Raw genomic sequence first — 22,634 nt, forward strand, 5'->3', positions numbered from 1 at the left:
CGTTTTACCCGATAATTTGCTATGTCCGTGTTCGTTATAGCGAGGTTAGACTGTATTTGTGTGTTCATGTTAGCGTAGGACCAATTCTTGACGAAAAGCTTGTCATTTCCTTACCTTCAGAGTACAGAAATGGGTCAGAAAGCATTAAAAAAAGTAGTCCAATGCAAGTGGGGAGGAGGGGCAGGGCTCTAGGCTATGGCACGTCAGTCGCTGAAACACACCCTCTAGCATCTCAGTCGGTGTAGCAATGGACCATTTGCAGGAAATATGTAATCGGCTTTTCCTCAAGGATTGTTTTCCAACCAAAGCAACTCGTTGCCAGCTAAACCTTCAACATTCTTCATGGTAGCAGTAGTTGGTGACCAGCATTTGTCCATGTTCCATGGGGAGTGGATTGTTCATTGTTTTACCACGAGGTAAAGGGGGCAACCTTGCTCCATTCAGCAGAAAATTTGAAGGAAGATTTGTGTGGTGTGGGGCCACACATCATGGCGACCAAGGCCAGTCTCTATCCACTATCTGCCTAGCGTCTGCTGGGAGCCATCTTGAATTCAACTGGCAGCATTCCTCTTTACTTAGCAGATTAATACCAGTGTCACACGAGCAAGCAAAAAGTCTTTCACTTAGGCGGCCTTTTAGCGAGTTGAAAGACTTTTATTCAAAAGGAGTTGCATAGCAGACAGACGGCACTGGAGATCTTTTTTTAGCATTTCCTGTCGAGGACGCTATCGAAAGCATGGCTCTAGCTCTTGAAACAAAACCACTCAGAATAAACCAACGTATCGAAACATATCAATCAAATATGTGTGTTATTACACGCTGTTTATAGTAAATTTAACCACAGTATGTTCACAAACACTAAATTAAAGAAGATGGCGCGCATAAGCATTGGTGGTTAGCATCACCACGTGATATCTTCCAACTGGTTACGAGACTGCTACAGAAAAACTACATTATTGTGCCTAGTTAACCTTCTGCGAAGCGTAAAACTCCTCTTTATAATGTATAAATGTGACACGAAAATTCACTTTTGCTTCCTTTATTTATTTAAAGGTAATCACTGGTGTCCACTGGGCTGGAGGCTGCTTTTTTTAAGCCGCAAAAGAGATTGGCGATCTCCACTTACGGAAAAGACCGCTTGTTGAAAGGCGACTGAACAGTGTCATATGTCTGCGGATTAAACTCGTTTTGGGAAGGTGTCTTTTTGTTCAAATGCCTTTACAGTGCCCGTGTGACACAGGTATAACTTGCCTGTTTGCCTTTTTGTCACTTTAAGCTTCAATAATCTTGTGTGCTTTAAGAATGTTTTTCACTGAAGAGGAGGAGGAAAAAACCTTTAATGAAGTGCAGTATTAAGTGTCGAGAATGTCCTGAGCCAGGGCCACCAAGGCTAACTGGTCTTTCAGTTGGACAGAGGCTGACCAAGCCCGCAACATTGAGGGAGAACAGTGTGGAAACTAACGTGGCTAAATTGCAACAGGGCAGGAAAACATGCAGCATTCTAAGTTAGCATAGGATTCAGGACAATTTGGGCATGTGGGAGAATGTCTGATGCGAGTAAGGTGTGTATTTAGGTGTATGCGTCGAAGAATGCGTATTTGCGTGGTAGTGAGAGATTTATCCGGAAGGGGAAATGTACAAAGAGTTTCTCTAATGTTGTCACGTCGAAAAACATTCACTAAATTTTCCAAAAATAAACACCGGAAAGTACTTAGCCTAGTTATACCAGAGCTGTCTAATTACTGTTAGATGAGTGGAACAACTACTTTGCACCTTTGTCTGTCTTTGCTGCTGTGCTCAATGGTAATGGTTTCCAGCACCGAGATAGGAGCATCATAAAATAATTCTCTAAAACTCTCCTACAGCATTTTTAACAAAACTGCTTTTCACTGATGTGAGAAAAAAAAATAGAGTCCCAAAATTTTGTCACTGGCCCCTTTAGAAAATTCCAGTGAACAGGAAACACTGCATTTCTCATCCATAGTGTAAAATCAAGTCTCAGGCACATAGAACGGCTGGAAATGATACTTGGAACTGATTAGCCAACATATCTATACTGCTGTGGTGCCCACAGTAGGGCCGAGAATACATGGGAGAAAGCACATAACGCAGAACAATAGTAATCCACTCACTTGACAGGAGTCGTGTCCTTGGGCTCTCTACGAAATGAGAAACGGCCGGGCGTCTTGTGCGGTGTTCGGGGCGTCCGCGAGTCCTCCTGCTTCTCGTAGAAGAGAAGGTAGGCATTCCAATGACGCTGCCGTGTCTCAGGGTAACACGACGCTGGTGGTGACAACCACAAAGGAAGAAGGAAAACAGGGTAAGTAATGCTGTGCACTGACAAGTCGAGTGCCCATTCAATCTGCCACTATTGCGTTTTCTTTTTCTTCCTTTTTTTTATGTGTACAAAAGAAAAGGAAAGCAATAAGACTAGCACTCAATACGCTGCTATACAACAACACACACGACTAAGATACATAACAAAGTGCCAGTGCTTCTATTGTCCTTTCTGCTGTTTACATCTTCAGTGCACTTATTGAAAATGAAAACAAATCATCTTTTCGACAATTACCCTTTAATCAAGGGTGCATTATAGTACTCCTTCACAATCATGCAATAAAGATCAAAAACAAAGAAACAATACGGTGATAAGAAGTTTGCAACGGCAAGAGAAACTCTGCACAGTCACCTGTCTAAGAGTGAAACTTGTTTATTGTATGGGTGAGCAAATAATGAAATTTTCAGATACGAATCGAAAATGAATATGTGAAACAAGTGCTCTCGGATATTGTTAGACTTGTTTAAGAATTCATATATAGTATTTGCAAATAAAATTAATCTAGAGTTGCACAGAAATGTATACCATACCAAAAATTCCATCATTCCACAGAATTTCATATACCTATTTTTGTACATGAAGGACATCTCTGAAGCTGTCATACTGCTGCTGAATACAGTAAACTCTGAGGTAATTTGGCCTTCGAGGAACCAGAAAAGAATGTCCAAATAAACCAAAATCTCAAATTATTGAATAGGCCTGAAAAAGCTGCTGAAAATCCATTTACATCACAATAATTTAATCCGACGAACACCTGCATGACAGTTGTCTGCATTAAAGATGACACTGAAGTGAGAACGAAACAATCTTTCCTCCCCTGGTTCCGTCAAGTGTTTCGCTTTACGCATACCCCTGGGATGGCTCTCTTGTCAGAAAGGAAGGTCCCTGCTCACGAAAAGACCTGCCGCATTTTAAAGATGCTTCACTGCACAATCCCACACAGTGAAGCATTGCAGCGAAGCGTGCAGTACAGTAAAACTGCCGTGGATTTTTATTTATTTAGTATAAAATTATTTCGCTATACACCAGGCCAATATTCTGGCCAAAGCTGGAGCGGTATGCAATGTCATCATACAAAAAATAGACACGCATGGGAAACAACACACATCACAGAAGAATATTGTAATCAAAATTATGGGCAATTAATGGTAGCAACACATCAGCAACACATCTTCAGTATGATAGGAATGTGAAATTGCATCACAAATTAAATCACTTTGCAACAAAACAGAATACACTAGGCGTGCAAAGTGTGCGACTATAGCTCTTTCACAAAATTGCCGCTTTTAAATATGTTACTTGACAAAGAATTGCATTCTGTCACTGTGTGAGGGAAAAAAAGTTATATACATAAAGGTATTATAATGCAAGAAAATAGGGATAAAGAATATTTGTAATTGTGCCGCTTTTCCCTTGTACTCTGTTGTTAAACAGATTGTGGACTGGTTAATTTAATCTTACCAGAAAGGAAACATAACACAACTAACTTTCCTCTGGGCTTCTAACTTGGGTATGTTATTGTGCTTTATTAAGTTGGCAGGGGAAGTGTGCTAATATTTTACAAAAATAAATCTAACTGCTTTTCTCTGAACTCTTTCAAGCAGCAGAACACAATTTCTCATAATGGGTATATATTCTAGTTTCAACCTTATGCATGAGTCATACGATTGGTAGTGAATGGTACTTGGTACTAATTGGTGCACTATAAGGGCAGCTGCACAAACGTCGAATATATGTTCAGACCACGTGAGCTTAACTGACGTAACGCCAAGGTATTAAAACTTACCAACTGCTGAAATCAGGCTGTTATCAAGTGAAAGCACTGACTGGATTTTTTCCTAGTAACACATAACTACCATTTTTTCTGTGTTCAGTTCCATTCCCCAGCGATCACTGCATCTTTCTTAATTTTCCCTTTTTTTTTCTTTCACTGATTATAGATATTCAATATCTGAAGGCATTTTTTTCCACGCATTAGTATTAACAATTTCAATATTCGCACAGCCCTATAGCCAAGATAAATATCAATTGTCATTTCTAAAAAGCATATCAACATTTTTATCTGACTATGCTATGCAAAGTGCTTCTTCATATCTTCAAAAAACAGGTTGATGATATTGATAAAAGAATTTTAAGGCAAAAGCCCTTCTAGGCTCATGGTGAATATCTCATGTCTATGAGATGTGCCCACGAGATTTTGCGACATTCTACGAAATGTGTATTAGCGAAACATCGCAATAAGTTCTGCCGTAAACATAACTTCCTAGGTAAGGATGTCTAATAGGTTCTGATGATGAAGCCAAAGAAAAGAAAGCAATGAAATTATAACGAGTACACAAACTCCAAGATAGAGGAAGACAGAAGAGAAGAAGGAAAGGGTTTCGCCATTAAGCTCTTAAACAAAGCTATGAGCAATCCTGTAATTTTTCACTTGACCACATTCAGCATGATGCACAATTTGTCAGGTAAAGACGGGAGTGCTTACCCGAGTCAGAAACCTTGGCCTTGTAGGTGCCGCCAAAGCATTCGGTCTCCAGTGTTAAGTCGTTGAGATCAAACTGTTCAACGGTCGTGTCGTTGAACTTGTACCAGATGCCCTTGTGGGCAACGTACCTCGGGTCATTTCTGGAAAGCACCGTGCAATAGCAACACGTGAAGTCACATTTACAACCATTAAGAAATAATAAAGCAGGGAGATCATACACCAATCAAAAGCCACTCCCTGTTGTGAACTGCTCAAGCTACTTCCCTCAAGCAAAAACAAACGTATAATGCAGATCCCGAAGACCCAGATGTAATACTAAGTGCAACGTGAGAATAGCAAAAGAATGTTTTTATCTTCGAGTAATGTGAGCGAGGGAAGTTCAGCAAAGACATTTACTAGTTGGGCTGCGTCTTGAACTTGGCTCAGTGGACTACAACATTGGTGTGACATACGTGCTGCGCAGTTCCCAAGTGTCAAAAAGAGGGAAGCCTCTCCTATGTCCTTTGTAGTGGCTCGTTCCCCCTATGAGGCCTACACATTTGGTTAGAGGATTTCAGGCTTCACGTCTGTGAAGCTTGAAATCCTTGCCGCTGTCCAGTGTATTACTTGACAGCACACGCCAAGATGCCACGCAGAGAGAACAGCATGATGCGTCTCTTGGTGTTAGCTTTAGTGATGGGTAAGGGAGATGGGGGGGTGCAAACTTGGCAGCGTGTCAGAGGCCTTGAGAGGAGTGCCTGCGGTAGCCTGCTCGGCTTGTCCCGTTGTGCAAGCTTGGCATTCAGTACATTTGCTTATCTGCTTTATCACGCAGGAATGGGGTGTGGATGCTGTCTGCTACCACATGCTGCTGCTGACCGCACGCTTCCGTTGGTGATTGATGGCTGGGATGGATGACTCGTAAAAAAAAAAAAAAAAAAAAAAAAAAAAAAGAATTTCAACTTTTCCCCTGTATTGCACCCTGTCCTCAAACTCCCGTGGATTGTTCTTGCAAAAAAGTAGGTTCATAACGCGAGTAAATACAGTATTTCCGGTTAGCGATTTTTCATTTTGACTGGCCAGTTACGCCATGGCATGACGCATCCTAAAACTTCAGCACCGCGAGTTCTGTATGCACATGAAAAATTTTGTTTTGCTCGCAAATTCGAGACTGCCGGCAAAACTGGCACGTAAAAGGGCAGATGTAAAATGCAGTGTGTCAGGGCTGAAGTTTTAGTTTTCATCTGGTTGTCAAGGTGATTACTGTTACATGCATGCGATGCGTGAGGACTTCGAGAGTGCGGTATAAAATTTACGGTATAAAATTACTTCATTAAATCGCGAAAAAAAGTACATGGTTTTCAACGAATTTCGTTACATTGAGGTTCGTTACATCAAGGTTCGACTGCAGTTTTTTTTTCATCACTTTCTCAATAAAGATGTTGATTGCCACTAATACCACTGTGAAGAGGAATTCCTCCTCTACAATTTGATACTAGACCCTCCTGTACCAAGTAAGTTTAGTTAAAGAAAAAGAAATATTATTAACACCACCCAAAAACTATCCCATTTCCCGCAGACAGTAAAATGTTAAATATTAATTAGTGTCTAGAAGTCAGACACATACACACAATTGCACATAATAGTCACCATCTAGAGTACAGATCTGAGTCCCGTAGGAAAACGAAACGAAAGCGTGAGACCTCCTTTCTACAAGACTGCTTTCCGCAACGATAATCAATGCCCTGAAGTGAACGCTCCTGTTTTGCTGAGGGAAGCAAACAACACACACACCCCTCTCCGCACTGTACTCTGAACAGCACATAATGTAATGTTCTATACCCCTGCACACAGCACATGTGGAACAGAGCCGAGACGTTGCCAGGCCTGTCTTGTACATTCACACAGAGTACATACGAGTGGAGCTTGTACGAATGCGATATAGTAAAGTGGCTCGGGATATTTTTAGTCCTTTAGTCACGCACAAATAAAGCGCATATAGAAAAGGCGAGTTCTGAGGAAGGAATGCATTTAGGCATTCACGGAACTCCAAAAAGCACTGCAAGTTTTTGAGAACTTCTGCCCTAGCAGATAATCAGTTATCTTCCCTTTGCATTAGACGCCCTGCACATGCTCATGCCCACTTCTCCTCCTTGATGCCAACTAGCATGCGATTTCTTTGACCCACTCATCCTGTCTGGGATCATATGGATTGGAGACACCTGGTGCCAACGTGAGAGCAAATCAACAAACCCCCTTGTGGGCAAGCAGGAACTGAAAAAGAGAAAAAAGGGGCACACCTCCTCTCCCGAATGTACGAGTAGTAGTGGCCTGCACTGGCTTGCCCGTTGTGCACCACCACCCCAGTGAGCTCGTAGAGCGCTGGTGGGGGTCGCCGGAAGACTTCGTCCAGTGGGTCACCGTTGCCCGCCGAGCGGTTCTCCTGCTCCATGACCCCATGCAGGGTGTATGGCGACATGTCTAGGGACCATGGGAACTGCACATAAGTGGAGACACCAAAAGGTTTTTCCTTCCTCTTTGCCAGCTGCCTACAAGCTCACTGAACAATCTCAAATGTGCTCTCTATCAACTTTAACGACTGCTTAATCTTTCTTTCGCTCTGGGATTTTACAGCTGATGCTTTGCCATTTTAAGGTTAGGTTTGCATGAATCTTTTATTGTTCCTTATAGCAAGCAGTGAAGCATTTGCCACTCAATCGAGGATCCCGTGACAGCCGTTTGAGTTTGGGACCCTCACTTCTATACAGATGTCTATGTACTGTACCTGCTAATACGCGCCCAATACAATTCTTATTCTCATAATCCAATATGAATACCTGATATAATAGAACCCCGCCATATTAAACTTGGATATAGCAAAGTGAAGCTGCAGTCCCAATATAGTGAGAACATATTAAAATAAAAAAACAGTGAGCCACCAAGCTCTTGAGTTGCGTAGAAAAGTCAACTTGGTGAATGCCTTGAAATCGTAAGGCCACGTACGCACGCGGTGTGGCACAAAAAAATAAAAATAAAATATCTGCTAGTAAACGGATATGAACACAGAAAGCAGATGGCGTGGGCGTTGAGAAAGTTGAGAGACGAAGAATGCAGTGAGGTGCAGAGAAGGGAAGAAAAGGACGAATGTTCACAACACTGGGAAATGCAAATCGCTGCTTGGGCGGCCCTGCTGCACTCGATTTTACAACACTTTTCTTAACTATTGCCTCTTAACTGGCACCGAGATTACGTAACACAACTTCGGTTTTCACAGGGAATAAAACTCTCATTATATCAGCTGCTGTGCTGCATTCGTGCAAATGCGGTACTACCATGTGAAAATGACATTGAAATAGGCTTAGATAAAATGTGATACAGAAAATAAATAATTATCCCATAAAGGAATAACTAGATGAAGATAGAAGGCATTTTTTAGTGTTCATAAACCAACATTAACGCGTAAGCAGTGATTTAGTTACCGGGCGACATGCTCAGAGCTATGCCATCATCAACAACTGATATAGTCCGAGCACCTTCACAATACATAGAATTTCAAATTATTCAATACAAATTTCGTTCTTTTTTTTTTTTTTCAGAACTTATGAAAGATATGTCGTTATGACCACTTCAGGTGGATTGTATGGCAAGGAAGACATTATGCAAATCATAAAGCCTAATGACCAGATGATGAATTAATTAAAATGCACAAACCAACTTTTTATTACTGATTTGAAGGGACAACGTATATTGCAAGATCGAAGACTGTCAACGTCAAAGCGAAGTCTCCTTTCTAGAGTCAGCACTTTGGCTCAAAATTCTAAACTAAAACAATATGCATCCCAATGGTCATTGAGTAAGTTTTCATGCATTGCGCATTTATAAAATGGTGTCGCTGCACGTGGGAGTGTCAACATGTAATCTGAACTACTTCTACATCCTCAAATACACAAATTGCACCTGTATTTCAGCTTAAACAATGCTGTCAATATCTCATTTCGTTTCTCTAAAACAACTGGCAAATTCCGTTTTAAATTTATATACGTTATAACAGGAAGCACGCTACCAGAGAAGGTGCACTTCATGTTTTCCTTCTGCGCTGCAGGCAAGCGTAATGCTAACACGTATATTTTTCAACCATTACGGTGCATCTAGTAAAAGCAGTTCTGAGTAAATGGCAGTAATGGTGGTTCTAGGAACTGTCTCTAATGAACGAATTGTCAGGGGTATATTCGCACTGCGTGTCCAAAACATCTCCAAATACGACCAACTGCAATCTGACATGAGAGACCAGTGCTTACAGATTTTTGTAACTGAACTGTGTTCGTGAGCTATCCAGCCCAATGCGGCGATGTCCTGTTTCACTAACACGAAGTTCCACTTCATTGAAATTCGTCATGGGTCTCATGAATTTTGTTGTAGCAGGATTTGATCTGCACACATTTCTCATTAGACTAGGACCACCTCACTTGCTGTTCAGTCCAAACACTTGCTGTATTTTATCAGCGTGATCGAATATGTACGACAGTGGCAGTAACAAGTGGCCTTCTAATAACCATTTGATGACTGCCAGCTCTGCTTACCCTAAGCCCCTTTCACCTGTTTGGTGGGTGCAAATCTGACTAATGAACAACTTGTTTATAGGCTTGTTAATAGCGGCACACAGCCGCCCCCAACTTATGTAGTACAGTAGAACCCCTTTATAGTAAAGTCACTGGGACCAGCAAAAACCTTTACTATATCAGGGTCCTCACTATATCAGTTGTTGGTGATGACATGGTCCTGAAGATGCTGTCTAGTAGTTAAATGGCCACTTACTGAACAAGTCTTGTTGCTTAAATGAAAAAAAAAAAAAAAAGAAAAAAAAGAAATAAAACACTCCGAAATAGCTTCCATCTCTCCTTATCATCTCTTCATGCAAGTTCTTTCAGTTACTGGAAGTACTTCTTAAGCATGAGGACGTGGCTATGAATACAACCAAGCTTGATTTCATGTGAAAATCAAAGCATTGCATGAGCATGGTGTCACTTTTTGCTGTTTCTGTTTTTCAAAAGGCAATAAATGATACATGCGCGTGGCAATCAAGTGCTGCAAGACTGCACACGCTGCACCTCCATTTCTTGCCTCTGCTGCCTCATGCTTTGTGCTGCACAGTGCTGGGAATGTTCGCTCATTTCTTCCCCTTCCATATTTCTTGGTACACTTTTACTCTTCTTTACTTTCTGAATGGACTGCGCTGCCTCTTTTCCATGTTTGTAGACAGCTTTACTTTTTTTTTTTCCTACACGCTTCATACTTTCCTTCACAGCTCCAAGGCCTTCGTAAAGTAGGCTTCTCCTCAATGCTGTTAATTCTGGTGGTAAAGCCACTTAAAAGGACAGGTGTTATTTTTGTTTTGAAATTCAGAAAATTCTTTTCCTCCCGATTCTAGGTAGTGCGCAGGCGGCGATGTCATATCATGGGAGTTGTCGCTGCGGCCAGGCGCACTTTACTATATCAGAGTTTACTAAGAGCGGGGTTCTACTATTAGTAAATGAACTAAATAATGTTTAAGTGGAGAAACATAAGCTGGTCTTTGCCTTTGGAACACCGTGATGGAGTACCATGTATGAGAAAAGTCCACAATACTAATTTCTTGTAGTATCACCATCTGTCGATTTTGCGAGTAAAATGCATGCATCAGGATGAAATTTGTTTTATTTATTTATTTATTTTGAATAGATACCAGAGTTTACATTATATTGCCATTCATCTTGGAACAGTGCTACCCATGTCATTTTTGATAAGGATATCATGAATCTCAATTCACTGCAGGCAGTCTCGTCAATCAAATTTTATCAGCCATTCATTAGCCATTCCTGGTAGTGAGTTTTGCTTGGCATATTGGTAGTTTGATCTTGCGGCTGTAGTTGCAAGTTTTCTTAATTTACTTAAAAAATGGGCACGTGACCATCAGGGCAAGTGTTCAGCGTACTCTCTTAGTCTTGCTACAAGTGGCTGGCACCGTTCACAGGCACAATATTGCCAGGGGGCGCTCAGAGTGAAAGACGACGTTGAAGTGAATCGGCTCCGGACTCACAGGACGTACCTAAACCTTGGACCGTGAATTCTACCTGTACCGGCTCTGTTAATCTAGCCCCAGTCGCCAACACCGTGACAAATCTGGTGGAGGTGACCTGATTCTGGGCATAGATTTTCTTCGTGAATATGGCGCAATTATTGACCTCCGGAATTCTAAGGTCTCGTTTTCTACTGAGAAAGCAGTGGCCCTCAGCGGTGCAAAGCGACCACTCAATGTGCTTCGAGTTTATGAGGACAGTGTCACTCTGCCACCCCGAACCAGCACCTTCGTTAATGTCAAATGCAATGCCCTTAACGATGGTGACGCCATAGCCGAAACTAACGTATCGTTACTGTTGACACAAGGAGTCTGCGTGGCCCGCAGTTTGATACATCTTCACCGTGGTCAGTCCAAGGTACTTGTTACAAATTTTTCGCACGAGTATCGGCACCTTTTTCGTGACACTTCCGTAGCTTTCGCCGAACGCATCTCTGATGTCTCCGAGTGCTTGTCCGCAGAAACCGTGCCACCACCCACATCCCTCGACAATCTCGATGTCAGCTCAGAGCTATCGGTCAGCCAGCGCGACCAGCTGTTTTCATTGTTACTCGAATTCAAAGAGTGTTTTGCATCGTCGTCAAAAGTGAATCAAACTCCCATCGCCAAACACCAGATCGTGACGTTCGATAATGTGCGCCCAATCCGCCAGCACCCCTACCGCGTCTCTTCGACCGAGCGTGAAGTTATTAGGTCACAAGTTAAGGAAATGCTCGAAGATGAGGTTATCCAGCCTTCCAATAGCCCGTGGTCCTCCCCGGTCGTTCTAGTTAAAAAGAAAGACGGCACGTTACGTTTTTGCGTCGATTACCGCAAACTGAACGCCGTAATCAAGAAGGATGTCTACCCCTTGCCGCGGATTGACGACTCTCTCGACCGCCTTCAGCGTGCAAAGTATTTTTCGTCCATCGATCTAAAAAGTGGCTACTGGCAGATTGAGGTCGATGAGCGAGATCGTGAGAAGACTGCCTTCGTCACACCCGACGGCCTTTACGAATTTAAAGTTCTACCTTTCGGCCTGTGTTCCGCGCCGGCCACATTTCAGCGGATGATGGACACTGTCCTCGCCGGCCTTAAATGGCAGTGTTGTCTAGTCTACCTAGATGACGTGGTGGTCTTCGCAGAATCATTTGCACAACATCTTCAGCGCCTGCGGTCAGTACTCGAAGCCCTTCGATCCGCTAACTTGACACTTAAGCCACAGAAATGCCACTTTGGCTACAGAGAGCTTAAATTTCTCGGCCATGTCGTCAGCGCCGCCGGCGTGAAGCCCGACCCTGACAAGATTGCTGCTGTTGCGGAATTTCCGATTCCACGTGACAAGAAAGCTGTTCGCCGATTTCTCGGCTTGTGCAGTTACTACCGGCGTTTTATCGATAACTTCGCTGATCTCGCTGAACCGCTGACTCAGCTCACCCGGGGAGACACCCCTTTTGTTTGGACGCACGAACAAGAAGCTGCTTTTGCCGAGCTGCGTCTCCGTCTCCAATCGCCGCCTGTTCTAGCCCATTTCGATGAGCAGGGGGAGACAGAAATACACACCGACGGCAGTAACATTGGCCTTGGGGCGGTTCTCGTGCAACGTCAAGAGGGTGTTGAACGAGTCATCGCCTATGCCAGCCGTACTTTATCCCGCGCCGAGACGAACTATTCAACTACTGAAAAGGAATGCCTCGCCATTATTTGGGCTGCTGCGAAATTTCGCCCCTACCTTTATGGTCGCCCATTTAAAGTTGTCACTGACCACCATTCTTTGTGTTGGCTGGCCAACCTGCGTGACCCATGCGGCTGCCTGGCGCGATGGAGCCTTCGCCTACAGGAGTTCGATCTCACTATTGTTTATAAGTCCGGACATAAGCATGAAGATGCCGACACGCTCTCCCGCGCGCCTGTCGAGCTCGCTCCACCAGACACGGATGACGCTGGCAGTTTCCTCGGAGCTGTTGATGCTTCAGATATGTCACATCAGCAGCGTGCAGATCCAGATTTACGAGCACTGATTGATTATTTAGAAGGTCAGCCAGCCACCATACCTAAGTGCTTTTCTCGGAGCCTCTCAACTTTCTGCCTGAGAGGTGGTGTGCTTTATAAGCAGAACTCTAGATCCGAGTCAAGAACCTACCTCCTCGTGGTACCCACAGCTCTGAGAGAGGAAATCCTTTCCGCGTGCCACGATGAACCAACATCTGGCCACTTGGGCTATTCTCGCACACTTGCTAGGATACGACAGACATTCTACTGGCCCAACCTTGCCACTGTTGTTAAGCGCTATGTCAAGAGCTGTCGGCAATGTCAGCGTCGGAAGGTTCCGCAATCAAAGCCTGCGGGCCTCCTCATGCCCATAATACCACCACGAGCACCATTTGATCAAGTCGGCATGGACCTTCTCGGTCCTTTCCCTCGATCCTCTGGTGGCAACCGTTGGATAATCATCGCCACAGACTATCTGACTCGCTATGCCGAGACCAAAGCGTTACCTAGTGGTACAGCGTCTGAAGTTGCCCATTTCTTTGTACACCAAATCATACTACGGCACGGTGCTCCTACCTGTATTAATACTGATAGAGGGACTGCCTTTACTTCAAAAATGATGGCCGAAGTCTTTCATCTCAGTGGTACGGCGCATCGAAAAGCTACTGCTTACCATCCGCAGACCAATGGGCTGACGGAAAGGCTTAATAAGACCATCGCGGATATGCTGGCGATGTATGTCGACGCCCAGCACAAGACTTGGGATGCGATCGTACCATATGTGACGTTCGCATACAATACGGCAGTCCAAGAGACTACACGTTTCACGAAGTTTCGCCTCGTTTACGGCAGGGAGGTTCGGACGATGCTGGACGCAATGCTCCCTTACCAAACAGATACCGAACTTTGTTCTGACGCCGAGCAGTTTGCCCAAGATGCTGAGCAAGCACGCCAACTAGCACGCGTCCACATCACCCAGCAACAGGACAGGGATTCACGCCGGTACAACCTCCGCCACAAACAAGCTTCCTACAACACCGGGGACCAGGTGTGGGTGTGGACTCCTGTTCGACGCCGCGGCCTTTCAGACAAGCTAATTTGCCGCTACTTCGGACCGTATAAAATCCTGCGACGCATCAGTAACGTCAATTACGAGGTGCTCCCGGATGGATCAGAGCACACAGGCCGTCGGCTACCTCGTCCAGAGACAGTTCATGTCTTGCGACTGAAGCCGTACTTTGCACGGTGACTGACAAACTACATCTACAAACTTTCTTTTTGAGGGGGGGAGGTTGCTTTTGTACGCTTGTGTGCACGTGTAACTGTGTGCGTTACGCTTAAGGAGGGAGGAATGCCAGGGGGCGCTCGGAGTGAAAGACGACGTTGAAGTGAATCGGCTCCGGACTCGCAGGACGTACCTAAACCTTGGACCGTGAATTCTACCTGTACCGGCTCTGTTAATCTAGCCCCAGTCGCCAACACCGTGACAATATCATCAGATCACACCGTGACACAAAACGATGTTAATATGTTGTCTTGGTGCTTTGCCAAGTTTGCTGAGTGCGCCACCACTCCAGAAGCTTTGCAAAGATTAACATGGAATGATGTTATAGGTGCACAACATCTTTGCAAGCTACCAAGGCCTGTGCTGTGGTTACTGACAATGGTGATGCAAAATTGAAGAACAATTTTTGACAACAAAAGTGGGAAGTGGTTTCGTTACACAGGTGAATACAGTTAAGTAACAAACTTAAATGCTCAAACATGCTGCCAATTTCATAATTATAAATGATACGCATCCTATCGAATGAAAGCACCTCCTCTGAAGCCATGCATTCACCAAAAAGTAGTCACATATCAGCCCCAGAAATTAATTGTTACTGCTAACAAATGGAATCGTCAAGCTCCAGTCATCACTTACCATTCTGCTCTTGCCAGATCTAAAGGGGTATTGAAAAAGTCACACACTGAATTTGAAAGCTCGCTCTCATGTATGTTAAACTGTACTTAACAGGTGATTTTAGCAGTAATAAAAAATTACATGGGTTCAACGCTACTTAACCGAGTGTGGAGCCAAAGCTTTGGCTGCGGGCAACCGAGCGTTGCATGCATCAAAGTTCATCGGCGTTTTAGGTGGCGGTGGTAAAGGTGTTTATAGCATTTAATTATGGGGGACACTAAGATCCGCCTTTAAAGGTATGACGCAATAGCGTAGGCTACCAGCCCAGATAAAAGCCATGCTTTAACCAAGCCGCATGAACGTGCCTTAGTGGCCTATAGGGGTAACGTGAATGACAGGGTCTTGGCAGGCTGATTCTGATATAACCATCCGGTGTGAAATGAGAGATCCAAGTTGGCAGGTCCTGCCACGGTGCCACACCAACAACTTGAAAACCTACGCTCTGTAGCATTTTCACACAAGCCAAACTACGAATTTTTAACCATGGTTCACTCAAAGGACTTGGGTTGTCTCCTCCTCAACTAACTGCTGGCGATTTTCCAAGCAGCGTGTCGAGAGGCTGCAGGCCAGTGAAACCAACGCACCTTGAAGTGGTAGTCAAACTTGACGGCCCGGTTAGCCTCCCAGTCGAAGCCAAACCGCTTCAGCTGAATGACCAGCACCTGGGGCAGCCTCTTGATGCAGGTCCGCTTGACTGTGTTACGCTGCACACAAACAAGGTTAACAGAAAGAGAAGATGAACAAAACAAGAAAGAAAACAAGAGTACATAAATTGAAAACACATCAAATCTGCTTAGTTTTCACCACTAGCTTCAGTAATACAATGCTCCTATTATTCTCAGACAAGCTGGATAGACGATTTGATGGCGAGCACAAAATGCTATTGACCGAAAAAAAAGAAAAAAAGATTTGCAGGGATGCACGAACATTTAAATTTTCAAAGGGTTTGTGCATGCTTTTTGCTACGATTTAATTTGCAACGTGCTTTTGCTATCCAAAAAATTCAAACCTCTTAACATTCAGAAGTTATGAAATTTCCAGCTCCCCTAAGCTTGCAGTCAAACATCTTGGCGCTTCCAAACAACACTAACTCACATTTGCCCCATCATTTAACTTGTTTTTCTTTCGCATGACGCACTGAGAGCAAGCGACAAACGAAGTGCGCTAGCGGCCATCGATAGCCGTGATGACGTGGCTGCAGAGTGGCTGTGGATTGAGAAAGGGCATGTATCACCATGCCGCACGTAAATAAGTAACACCATGAAACAGTCAGCGGTTAGCTATCCACATGCTGGAGAAGAACGCAGGTAGAAACCGGTGCTTATATTTTTTTTTCAACCTATGAGATAACAAAAAGTCCCGGCACAAAGAAATGGGGCAAGAGAGTGGAATGAGCAAAGCTGCAGTTTGAGCTTACGTGCACTGTTTCATGACAAAAGCTTTCATCGTGCACAGTTTCTGTCACAAAAATCTAAACAACTATGTATTTAAATGGACACAGCACAAGAAAAAAAAAAAAGAAGGCAGATGGCGAAAACAGGAGACTCGGAACAAGACTACTGAACTGCATATCGCACAGCACAGCCGGCGCACTCTCTCCAGACATGATTTCTTTTTTGTACTTTTAGTTTCCATTGCTTGGGCTAGCTCCGTGGCTTGCAGTGCTGTGAAACTGATAAGCAAGGACCAACTAGTGCACGCAATGTGCCAACCTGGGAGCATTCAGTCCAGAGGCTTATTTCCACTCAGCTGTAATTAAAACTGTTCTCAAAATGCCTTCAAATGCAAATGAGGTCTGCAAAGTGGGACAACCAGATGCAATGAGCCCAAAATTTCAGTCACTTTTATAAGAGGTCTTTGCAAATAAGGTTCCCATGATGTGTGAACCCCATGCCAGAATGGTGTAGGCAGCAGCAGAACTGGCTTCTGACCATCCTGAGAGAGGGAGATAATATACCTCCCTTGTCTGGTGCAAAGGAGTGGGAGTTTCCATTTGAATTGCTGTAAAAAAGTCCGAACAAACACGCATGCTGGAAATTTCGGAGGTCCGAATATTTGCTATACACTATTTGAATATACACTTTTAACATCCCAAAGCGACTAAGGCTGTGAGAGAGCTGTGAGAGAGCTGTGAGAGAGCTGTGAGAGAGCTGTGAGAGAGCTGTGAGAGAGCTGTGAGGGCTTCGGATATTTCTGCCACCTGAGGTTCTTTAACATGCTGTGACACTGCACGCTACACGGGCCTGCATTGGAAAGCGGACACTGCAGTTAAGATGAAACCCACATGCTTGGATCAAGAGTCAATTTGCTCTAGCCATTCCGCTACTGTGGCGGGGCGCAATCCGCAGAATAGTGCCAATTTCTACATAGGCTCCTTAATTAATACCTGTAGTAATGTATTATTACTACGGAAGTGCAAATATTCAAAATTTTGAACACAAATTGAATTCGTTTGTTATTCAATTCATATTCCTATTTCAAAAACTGATATTCGAAAATCACCGAACATACCGAAAATGTTTGAATTCATCGTAGTCTCCCTCACACTGCGTGTTTTACTAAAATGCTGGGCCACGTGGGCTGTGCAGTGAAGCATCCTCAAAACACAAATGGGGCTGTTTTGTGAAGAGCGACCTTCCCTTTTGTGACGACGGTCTTCCCAACAGTATGTGCAAAACAAAGCACTAAATGAAAAAGGGAAAACAAACAAGTCATTGTCACTTGGGTTTCATCTCAAATGCAGACAACCATCGTGCAGTCATCATACAAAAAATTACTGTGATTCAAAGGGTTTTCGGCAGGTTTTCAGTCCTGTCCGATAATATGAGCTTTGGATTAATTCGGATATTCTTTTTGGTCCCCTTGAAGGCCGAATTAACGAGAGCAATATGAGAGCTTCACACGGTTTCATATGGTTCTTCCTGTAGAAAAGAAGGTACTATATGGAATCCTGTATAAATTCATACTGGATTTTTTAATAGTTCTGTGTAGCTATAGTTAAATTTTATGTGCAAATATCATGTGAATTCTGAACTAAATAAGACAAAAATACTTGCTGTTTTCAATTCTCCTTCTCATTTTATTGATAAGATATTCGATAGTTGAAGGCATTTTTTTCTCATATTTGTATTCTATTCCTATTCGAAGATTTTAATATTCACACAAACCTCGTAATTACCATTGCAAGATTAGCTCTTCAGGCTCTTATTTACTGCTAATTGAGTTGATGGTGAATAAGAAGGACTCGTGCACAACAGATCCATGTCCGTCCCCAGTCATGTCTTGCTAAACACAGTTTTTAATTCAAACTACCTACGATACGTTGAAAAGTACTCAATCTGTTTTCTAAAAAACTTCCAACATTCATATCTGCTCCATGAACATTTTTGTTCATGGAGCAGATATCATCATCATCATCAGCCAGGCTATACTCCCTCCAGGGCAAAGACCTCTCTGCAATATTCCTACAGTTAACCTTGTCCTGTGTTAGCTGCACTCACTTGACCCCTGTAAACTTCTTAACCTCATCCACCCACCTACTTTTCTGCCAACCCCTGCTATGCTAAAAAAGACAAAGGCTGAATCCCGTTGGCTATAACACCTTAATGAGGAATGTGTTAAACGAGACAGATCCATAGCCAGTTCACCAGTAGCCACATAAAGGATGTGTTCCAATTCATTAGACATCTAGCAGGATGGCTTCGTAGACTCTACATGTTCACGTAATGGAACAAGTCTACCTATCCACGCCTGGCGTCGCCTCGCGGCATAAAGGTTGAACTAAAACATTTTAATAACTATTTTAACATTGCTTTCTTTAAAACTTTACGACAAAACAGGTGAAAATCACGCTTTTAACAGTTTGCCGATTTTTTGAAGCAATGATATTGCGTGTTTAATCGCCACAACGCAGATCGACTATTGACCGGTTAAAATGCAAAAAAAAAAGAAAAGAAAATGTGTTTGCCTGTTTAACACACTTTTGTACGCATATGAAAGCCACCACCGTCCACTGACGCGTCTGAAGCAAGGAGGCTGCAGATGCGGCTCAAGCGTGTCGTCTGCTACCTGCCTGTTTGAGATACGTCTGCAAACAAATATGTTTAAAAAAAAGCAAACACAATTTTATTTTCTGTTGCATTGCTGAAAGAAGAGGGTTAGTAGTATTTTAAAATTTCCGCCTGTGTTTGCTCAATGGCCTCACTCATCTACCGCAGCAGGGGGAGAGGGGCGCTGCGGTCACTTGCGATCAACACGCCGGACCGGCAATTGTTTGGGCCCAGTTCGTAACGCGGCGTGCCAGCAGTTTTCCAATTGTCTATATCCAAGAACATTGGCTGCAGGTCATTGCTGCTCAAGGTCATTCGTGACTGCGGCCACCGACTATGCGACGGGCTGACACCTGGCGTAGCATTGCTTTCGCAATAATATATATGTACATATAAAAGACTTTCGCCTTACTGAACCTAAGCAGTGTTAAGTGCCTCCTAGAATGTTTTGCTGTTATTACCACCAGAGTTTACAACAGTTGCTGAATGGTAGCTGGGATAATACACTGTACATGGAAGGGACTGACCTTCTGGCCACACTTCTCGCACAGGTAGGCATTGTCCCCCTCAAGCAACTCGCCCTTGACAAACTGGTCCAGGGACTCCTTGAGGCTCTGGCTCTTCACCGGAAGGTTCAGGGCAAGGAACGTCTCCTCACGCTCATACCTGGAATGGGCAGGAATTTTGTGCAGCAAAAATATGAATGAGTGGTCACAGCATGTTGCTTTAACAATAAGTTCGCCCAGAAAAATTGGGGGGACACTTAACCTACGTTTTTAAGGTCATGACACAACAGCATTAATGGCCCCTGTTTGTGGCTCCCCCGGCGGATCCTCGATCACATACATGCACTCTCAAAATTTGTGTCTCTCACTGTCACATAATGTGAAGAAACGCCAGACATAAAAACAAAGCTGTATGACTATGCTTACTTGGCATAGGGGTAGCACCTCTGACTTTGGATCAAAGAATCCCGGGTTCGATCCCCACCTCCCTCTCCACAAAGCTCCTCCCACTTCGGCCACGTCATGCGGTCTTGTGACACCAATAAAGCCCACTGACATTCAATCAGAGCCAAGCCATGTCACCTGCCAACTACCACCAGCTTGAGGCATGCTGGTGATTTTTCGATCACAATGCCGACGCTGGATTTTCTGTAAAACTGAATGTTCGACACGATCATCATGGCAATATTGCACTGACATCCTTCAACAGCTTTCAAGCACAGAAAAATCGCACGGAGTCTTAGCTCAAACCATATCTGCACAAGCAACCAGCCAAGCACTCCTTTTTAGCGCATATTTAGAGCTGCGCAGAGCGCTGCTATGTATCATGTTATTTTTGTCGGCCTACAGCAGTCTTGTGTTGCTCACTGGATAAATTTTATGAGTGCCACTGTAATCCGCTATGCATGGCGAGATCACATACTGTCCTGTTGAACAGTACAGATTTCTGCATAATTTTAGTTTAATTTCGTTGGCAAATACCATGTGCAATTCCAAATTAAACAAAATGAGCAATGCTTACTACAACATTTTATTTTACTTTTTTTTTATCACTAGTCCAAAATTCAACATTTGAAAATTTCAATACTCGCATACCCTACAATAACAATAAAAGATTAGTTGTGGTTTAACTCTGGTTAACCCTAGTAGAATTACGATAGCAACGGCGGAAGCTTATTTTGCCTGCTACAATATTCCCCTATCACGCCCTATCAGTGTAAGGTGCTACATTATTGGGGGCCCTTAAGCTCATCCTTAAAGAGTATGATGCGAGAGCGTAAGCTACCAGCCCACATATAAATGAGAAGGGTTCAATGCTGCTGAACCAAATGTGAGTGACCAAGTGACTTGTTGTTGTTGCTGTAGTTCTTCTTCTTTTACTTCTCCTCTTCCTCCTCCTCCTCTTTCGTCTTCGCAGCTGTTCAAGGTCAAACATGGCCCTTCCCGGGACGATGCGATAGGCCGAAACCTAGTGCAGTATTGCTATCGCAATAAAACGAAATATGCGGCTTTTAGTGCAAATGGAGATTTGTTGCATTTGTGATCACCCAAGCATTTATTATCCACACATTTTACATTAAAGGAGCCAGGCAAAGAGAGAGCTGATACCTAGTAGCACCTGGAATCAAACCCTACACTGCCTCAATACGAAAGCTGACGCCAATAGACCACCGCTGAGCTCAGAGAAAGAGACAGAGAAAAAAAAGTAAACAGGCTTGTTCAGTTCAACCAAGTGTTGACAAGCTTTGTATGCACAGGGTCATCCATTTCTAGCTATAACACGATCACTGCTTCCAAAGCGTCACTGCGTCCAACCTGGCAGTGCAATGAAGCTAAGTGGTAGGCTGCGTGAAGTGCCACCGCCAGTTCCCTCTATACTTTTATCACTTTGCTTTGACATGCGCCTGCATCGAACGCAAGGTTATTTTTGAAAGCAGTAAACGTGTTATAGCTAGAAGTGGATGACTCTGTAGATCAATGTAGCTTCTTCTAACCCCTAACATAGGAGAACTCCCTAAGCCAGCAGTACAGTTACCGGTGGGGGCAGCCCTGGCAGATCTTCTGGTCGGAGAAGGTTCCCTCGTAGAAGGGCTTGAAGACGGGGTCGCAGCCGATCTTGAGCAGGTACTCGTCCACCTGGTCCAGCAGGTGGTTGAAGAACTCAAAGGCGTCCTGCTGCTCACGCACGTTCACTGGTGCACCCCACAGTCGGAAGCACTGCCAGAACTGCTCTGGCACATGGTACTCCAGCTGGGACTCCAACAAGTGGCCAAACACTGACTGCGTCTGGAACAGGAGACTGTGCACACATACACATAAATAAATGAATAAATTGGTTTACAGGAAAGGCAAGGGAGGAAGGTAGGACTGAAAGTGGACAGAGAAAAAGAAGTGCTGTAGTGGAGGGCAACGGAGTATAATTTCGACCACCTGGAGAACATTCACAGACATCGCACAGCACAAGGGTGCCTCTCCATATTGCCTACATTGAAACGCTGCCAACAGCGGTCGGGTTCGAACCATGGTACTTCAGAGTAGCAGTCGGACATCTTTAACCACACCACTGCGGTGGGACCCATACAAACGTACAAGGCATGTTTCATCAAGAGCATGTCTCTCTCTAATAGTTCTTGGCATTATAACCTTTGTTTTGTGCATAATATGAAAAGGAAACATGCATTTTGAGCGTGCAAATCCACGAATTACTTTTCAGAGAGGCCCAGAGTAATTTGTGCTGAGCAGGAGGTACTGTATTTACCCAATTCCAACGCGCACCTTTTCTGGGCGAAAATCAGTGCTAAAATCGCATGCGCATTAGATTCAAGTGCAAAGTGAAACTGGCCTATAGCTGCCCATTGCCATCGCCTCAATGCGAGTGCGGCAGCTCACATGCGGTTGGCATCCATAACAACACATTTGTTCATTGCTTTCGGCATCGCAAAAACCATTTGCAATTGATGCGGTGTTGTTGTCCGATCCGTAGGCTCTCTTGTCCGAGAATCAATGCCTCAGCGGCGACAGACATGTCGTGTCCGCTACAAACAGTTTCAAGTGTGAAATTATTCTATGCGCTGAAGAGAGCAGCAATAGGGAAGCAGCCCGCCATTTTGGAATGCCTGAAACTTGTGTCCTAAACTAGCCAAGACTGAAAAAGTCAATCTTTGAGAGCAAGGCATCAAGCAAAGGCTGCCACGGTCCGCAAACGGGGAGGTTTCCAGACCTAGAACATGA

The 22,634-nt window shown here is 44.0% G+C and overlaps 1 protein-coding gene across 1 annotated transcript in view; it reads right to left on the minus strand.

Moving 5' to 3' along the window:
- Positions 1-22,634, minus strand: part of LOC146180860 (ubiquitin carboxyl-terminal hydrolase 24-like) — a 205,407-nt gene that overhangs the window by 70,477 nt on the left and 112,296 nt on the right. The window contains exons 37-42 of the mRNA XM_084576188.1: positions 21,439-21,702; positions 19,425-19,563; positions 15,433-15,552; positions 7,103-7,299; positions 4,824-4,963; positions 2,133-2,283 (exon numbers count right to left, since the gene is read on the minus strand). Of these exons, the coding sequence (XP_084432314.1) occupies positions 2,133-2,283; positions 4,824-4,963; positions 7,103-7,299; positions 15,433-15,552; positions 19,425-19,563; positions 21,439-21,702 (1,011 nt within the window). The remainder of the gene's footprint in view (positions 1-2,132; positions 2,284-4,823; positions 4,964-7,102; positions 7,300-15,432; positions 15,553-19,424; positions 19,564-21,438; positions 21,703-22,634) is intronic.

The sequence above is a fragment of the Amblyomma maculatum genome, chromosome 8 (assembly GCF_055883805.1).
Source record: "Amblyomma maculatum isolate TAMU_Amacu chromosome 8, ASM5588380v1, whole genome shotgun sequence".
Lineage (NCBI taxonomy): Eukaryota > Metazoa > Arthropoda > Arachnida > Ixodida > Ixodidae > Amblyomma > Amblyomma maculatum.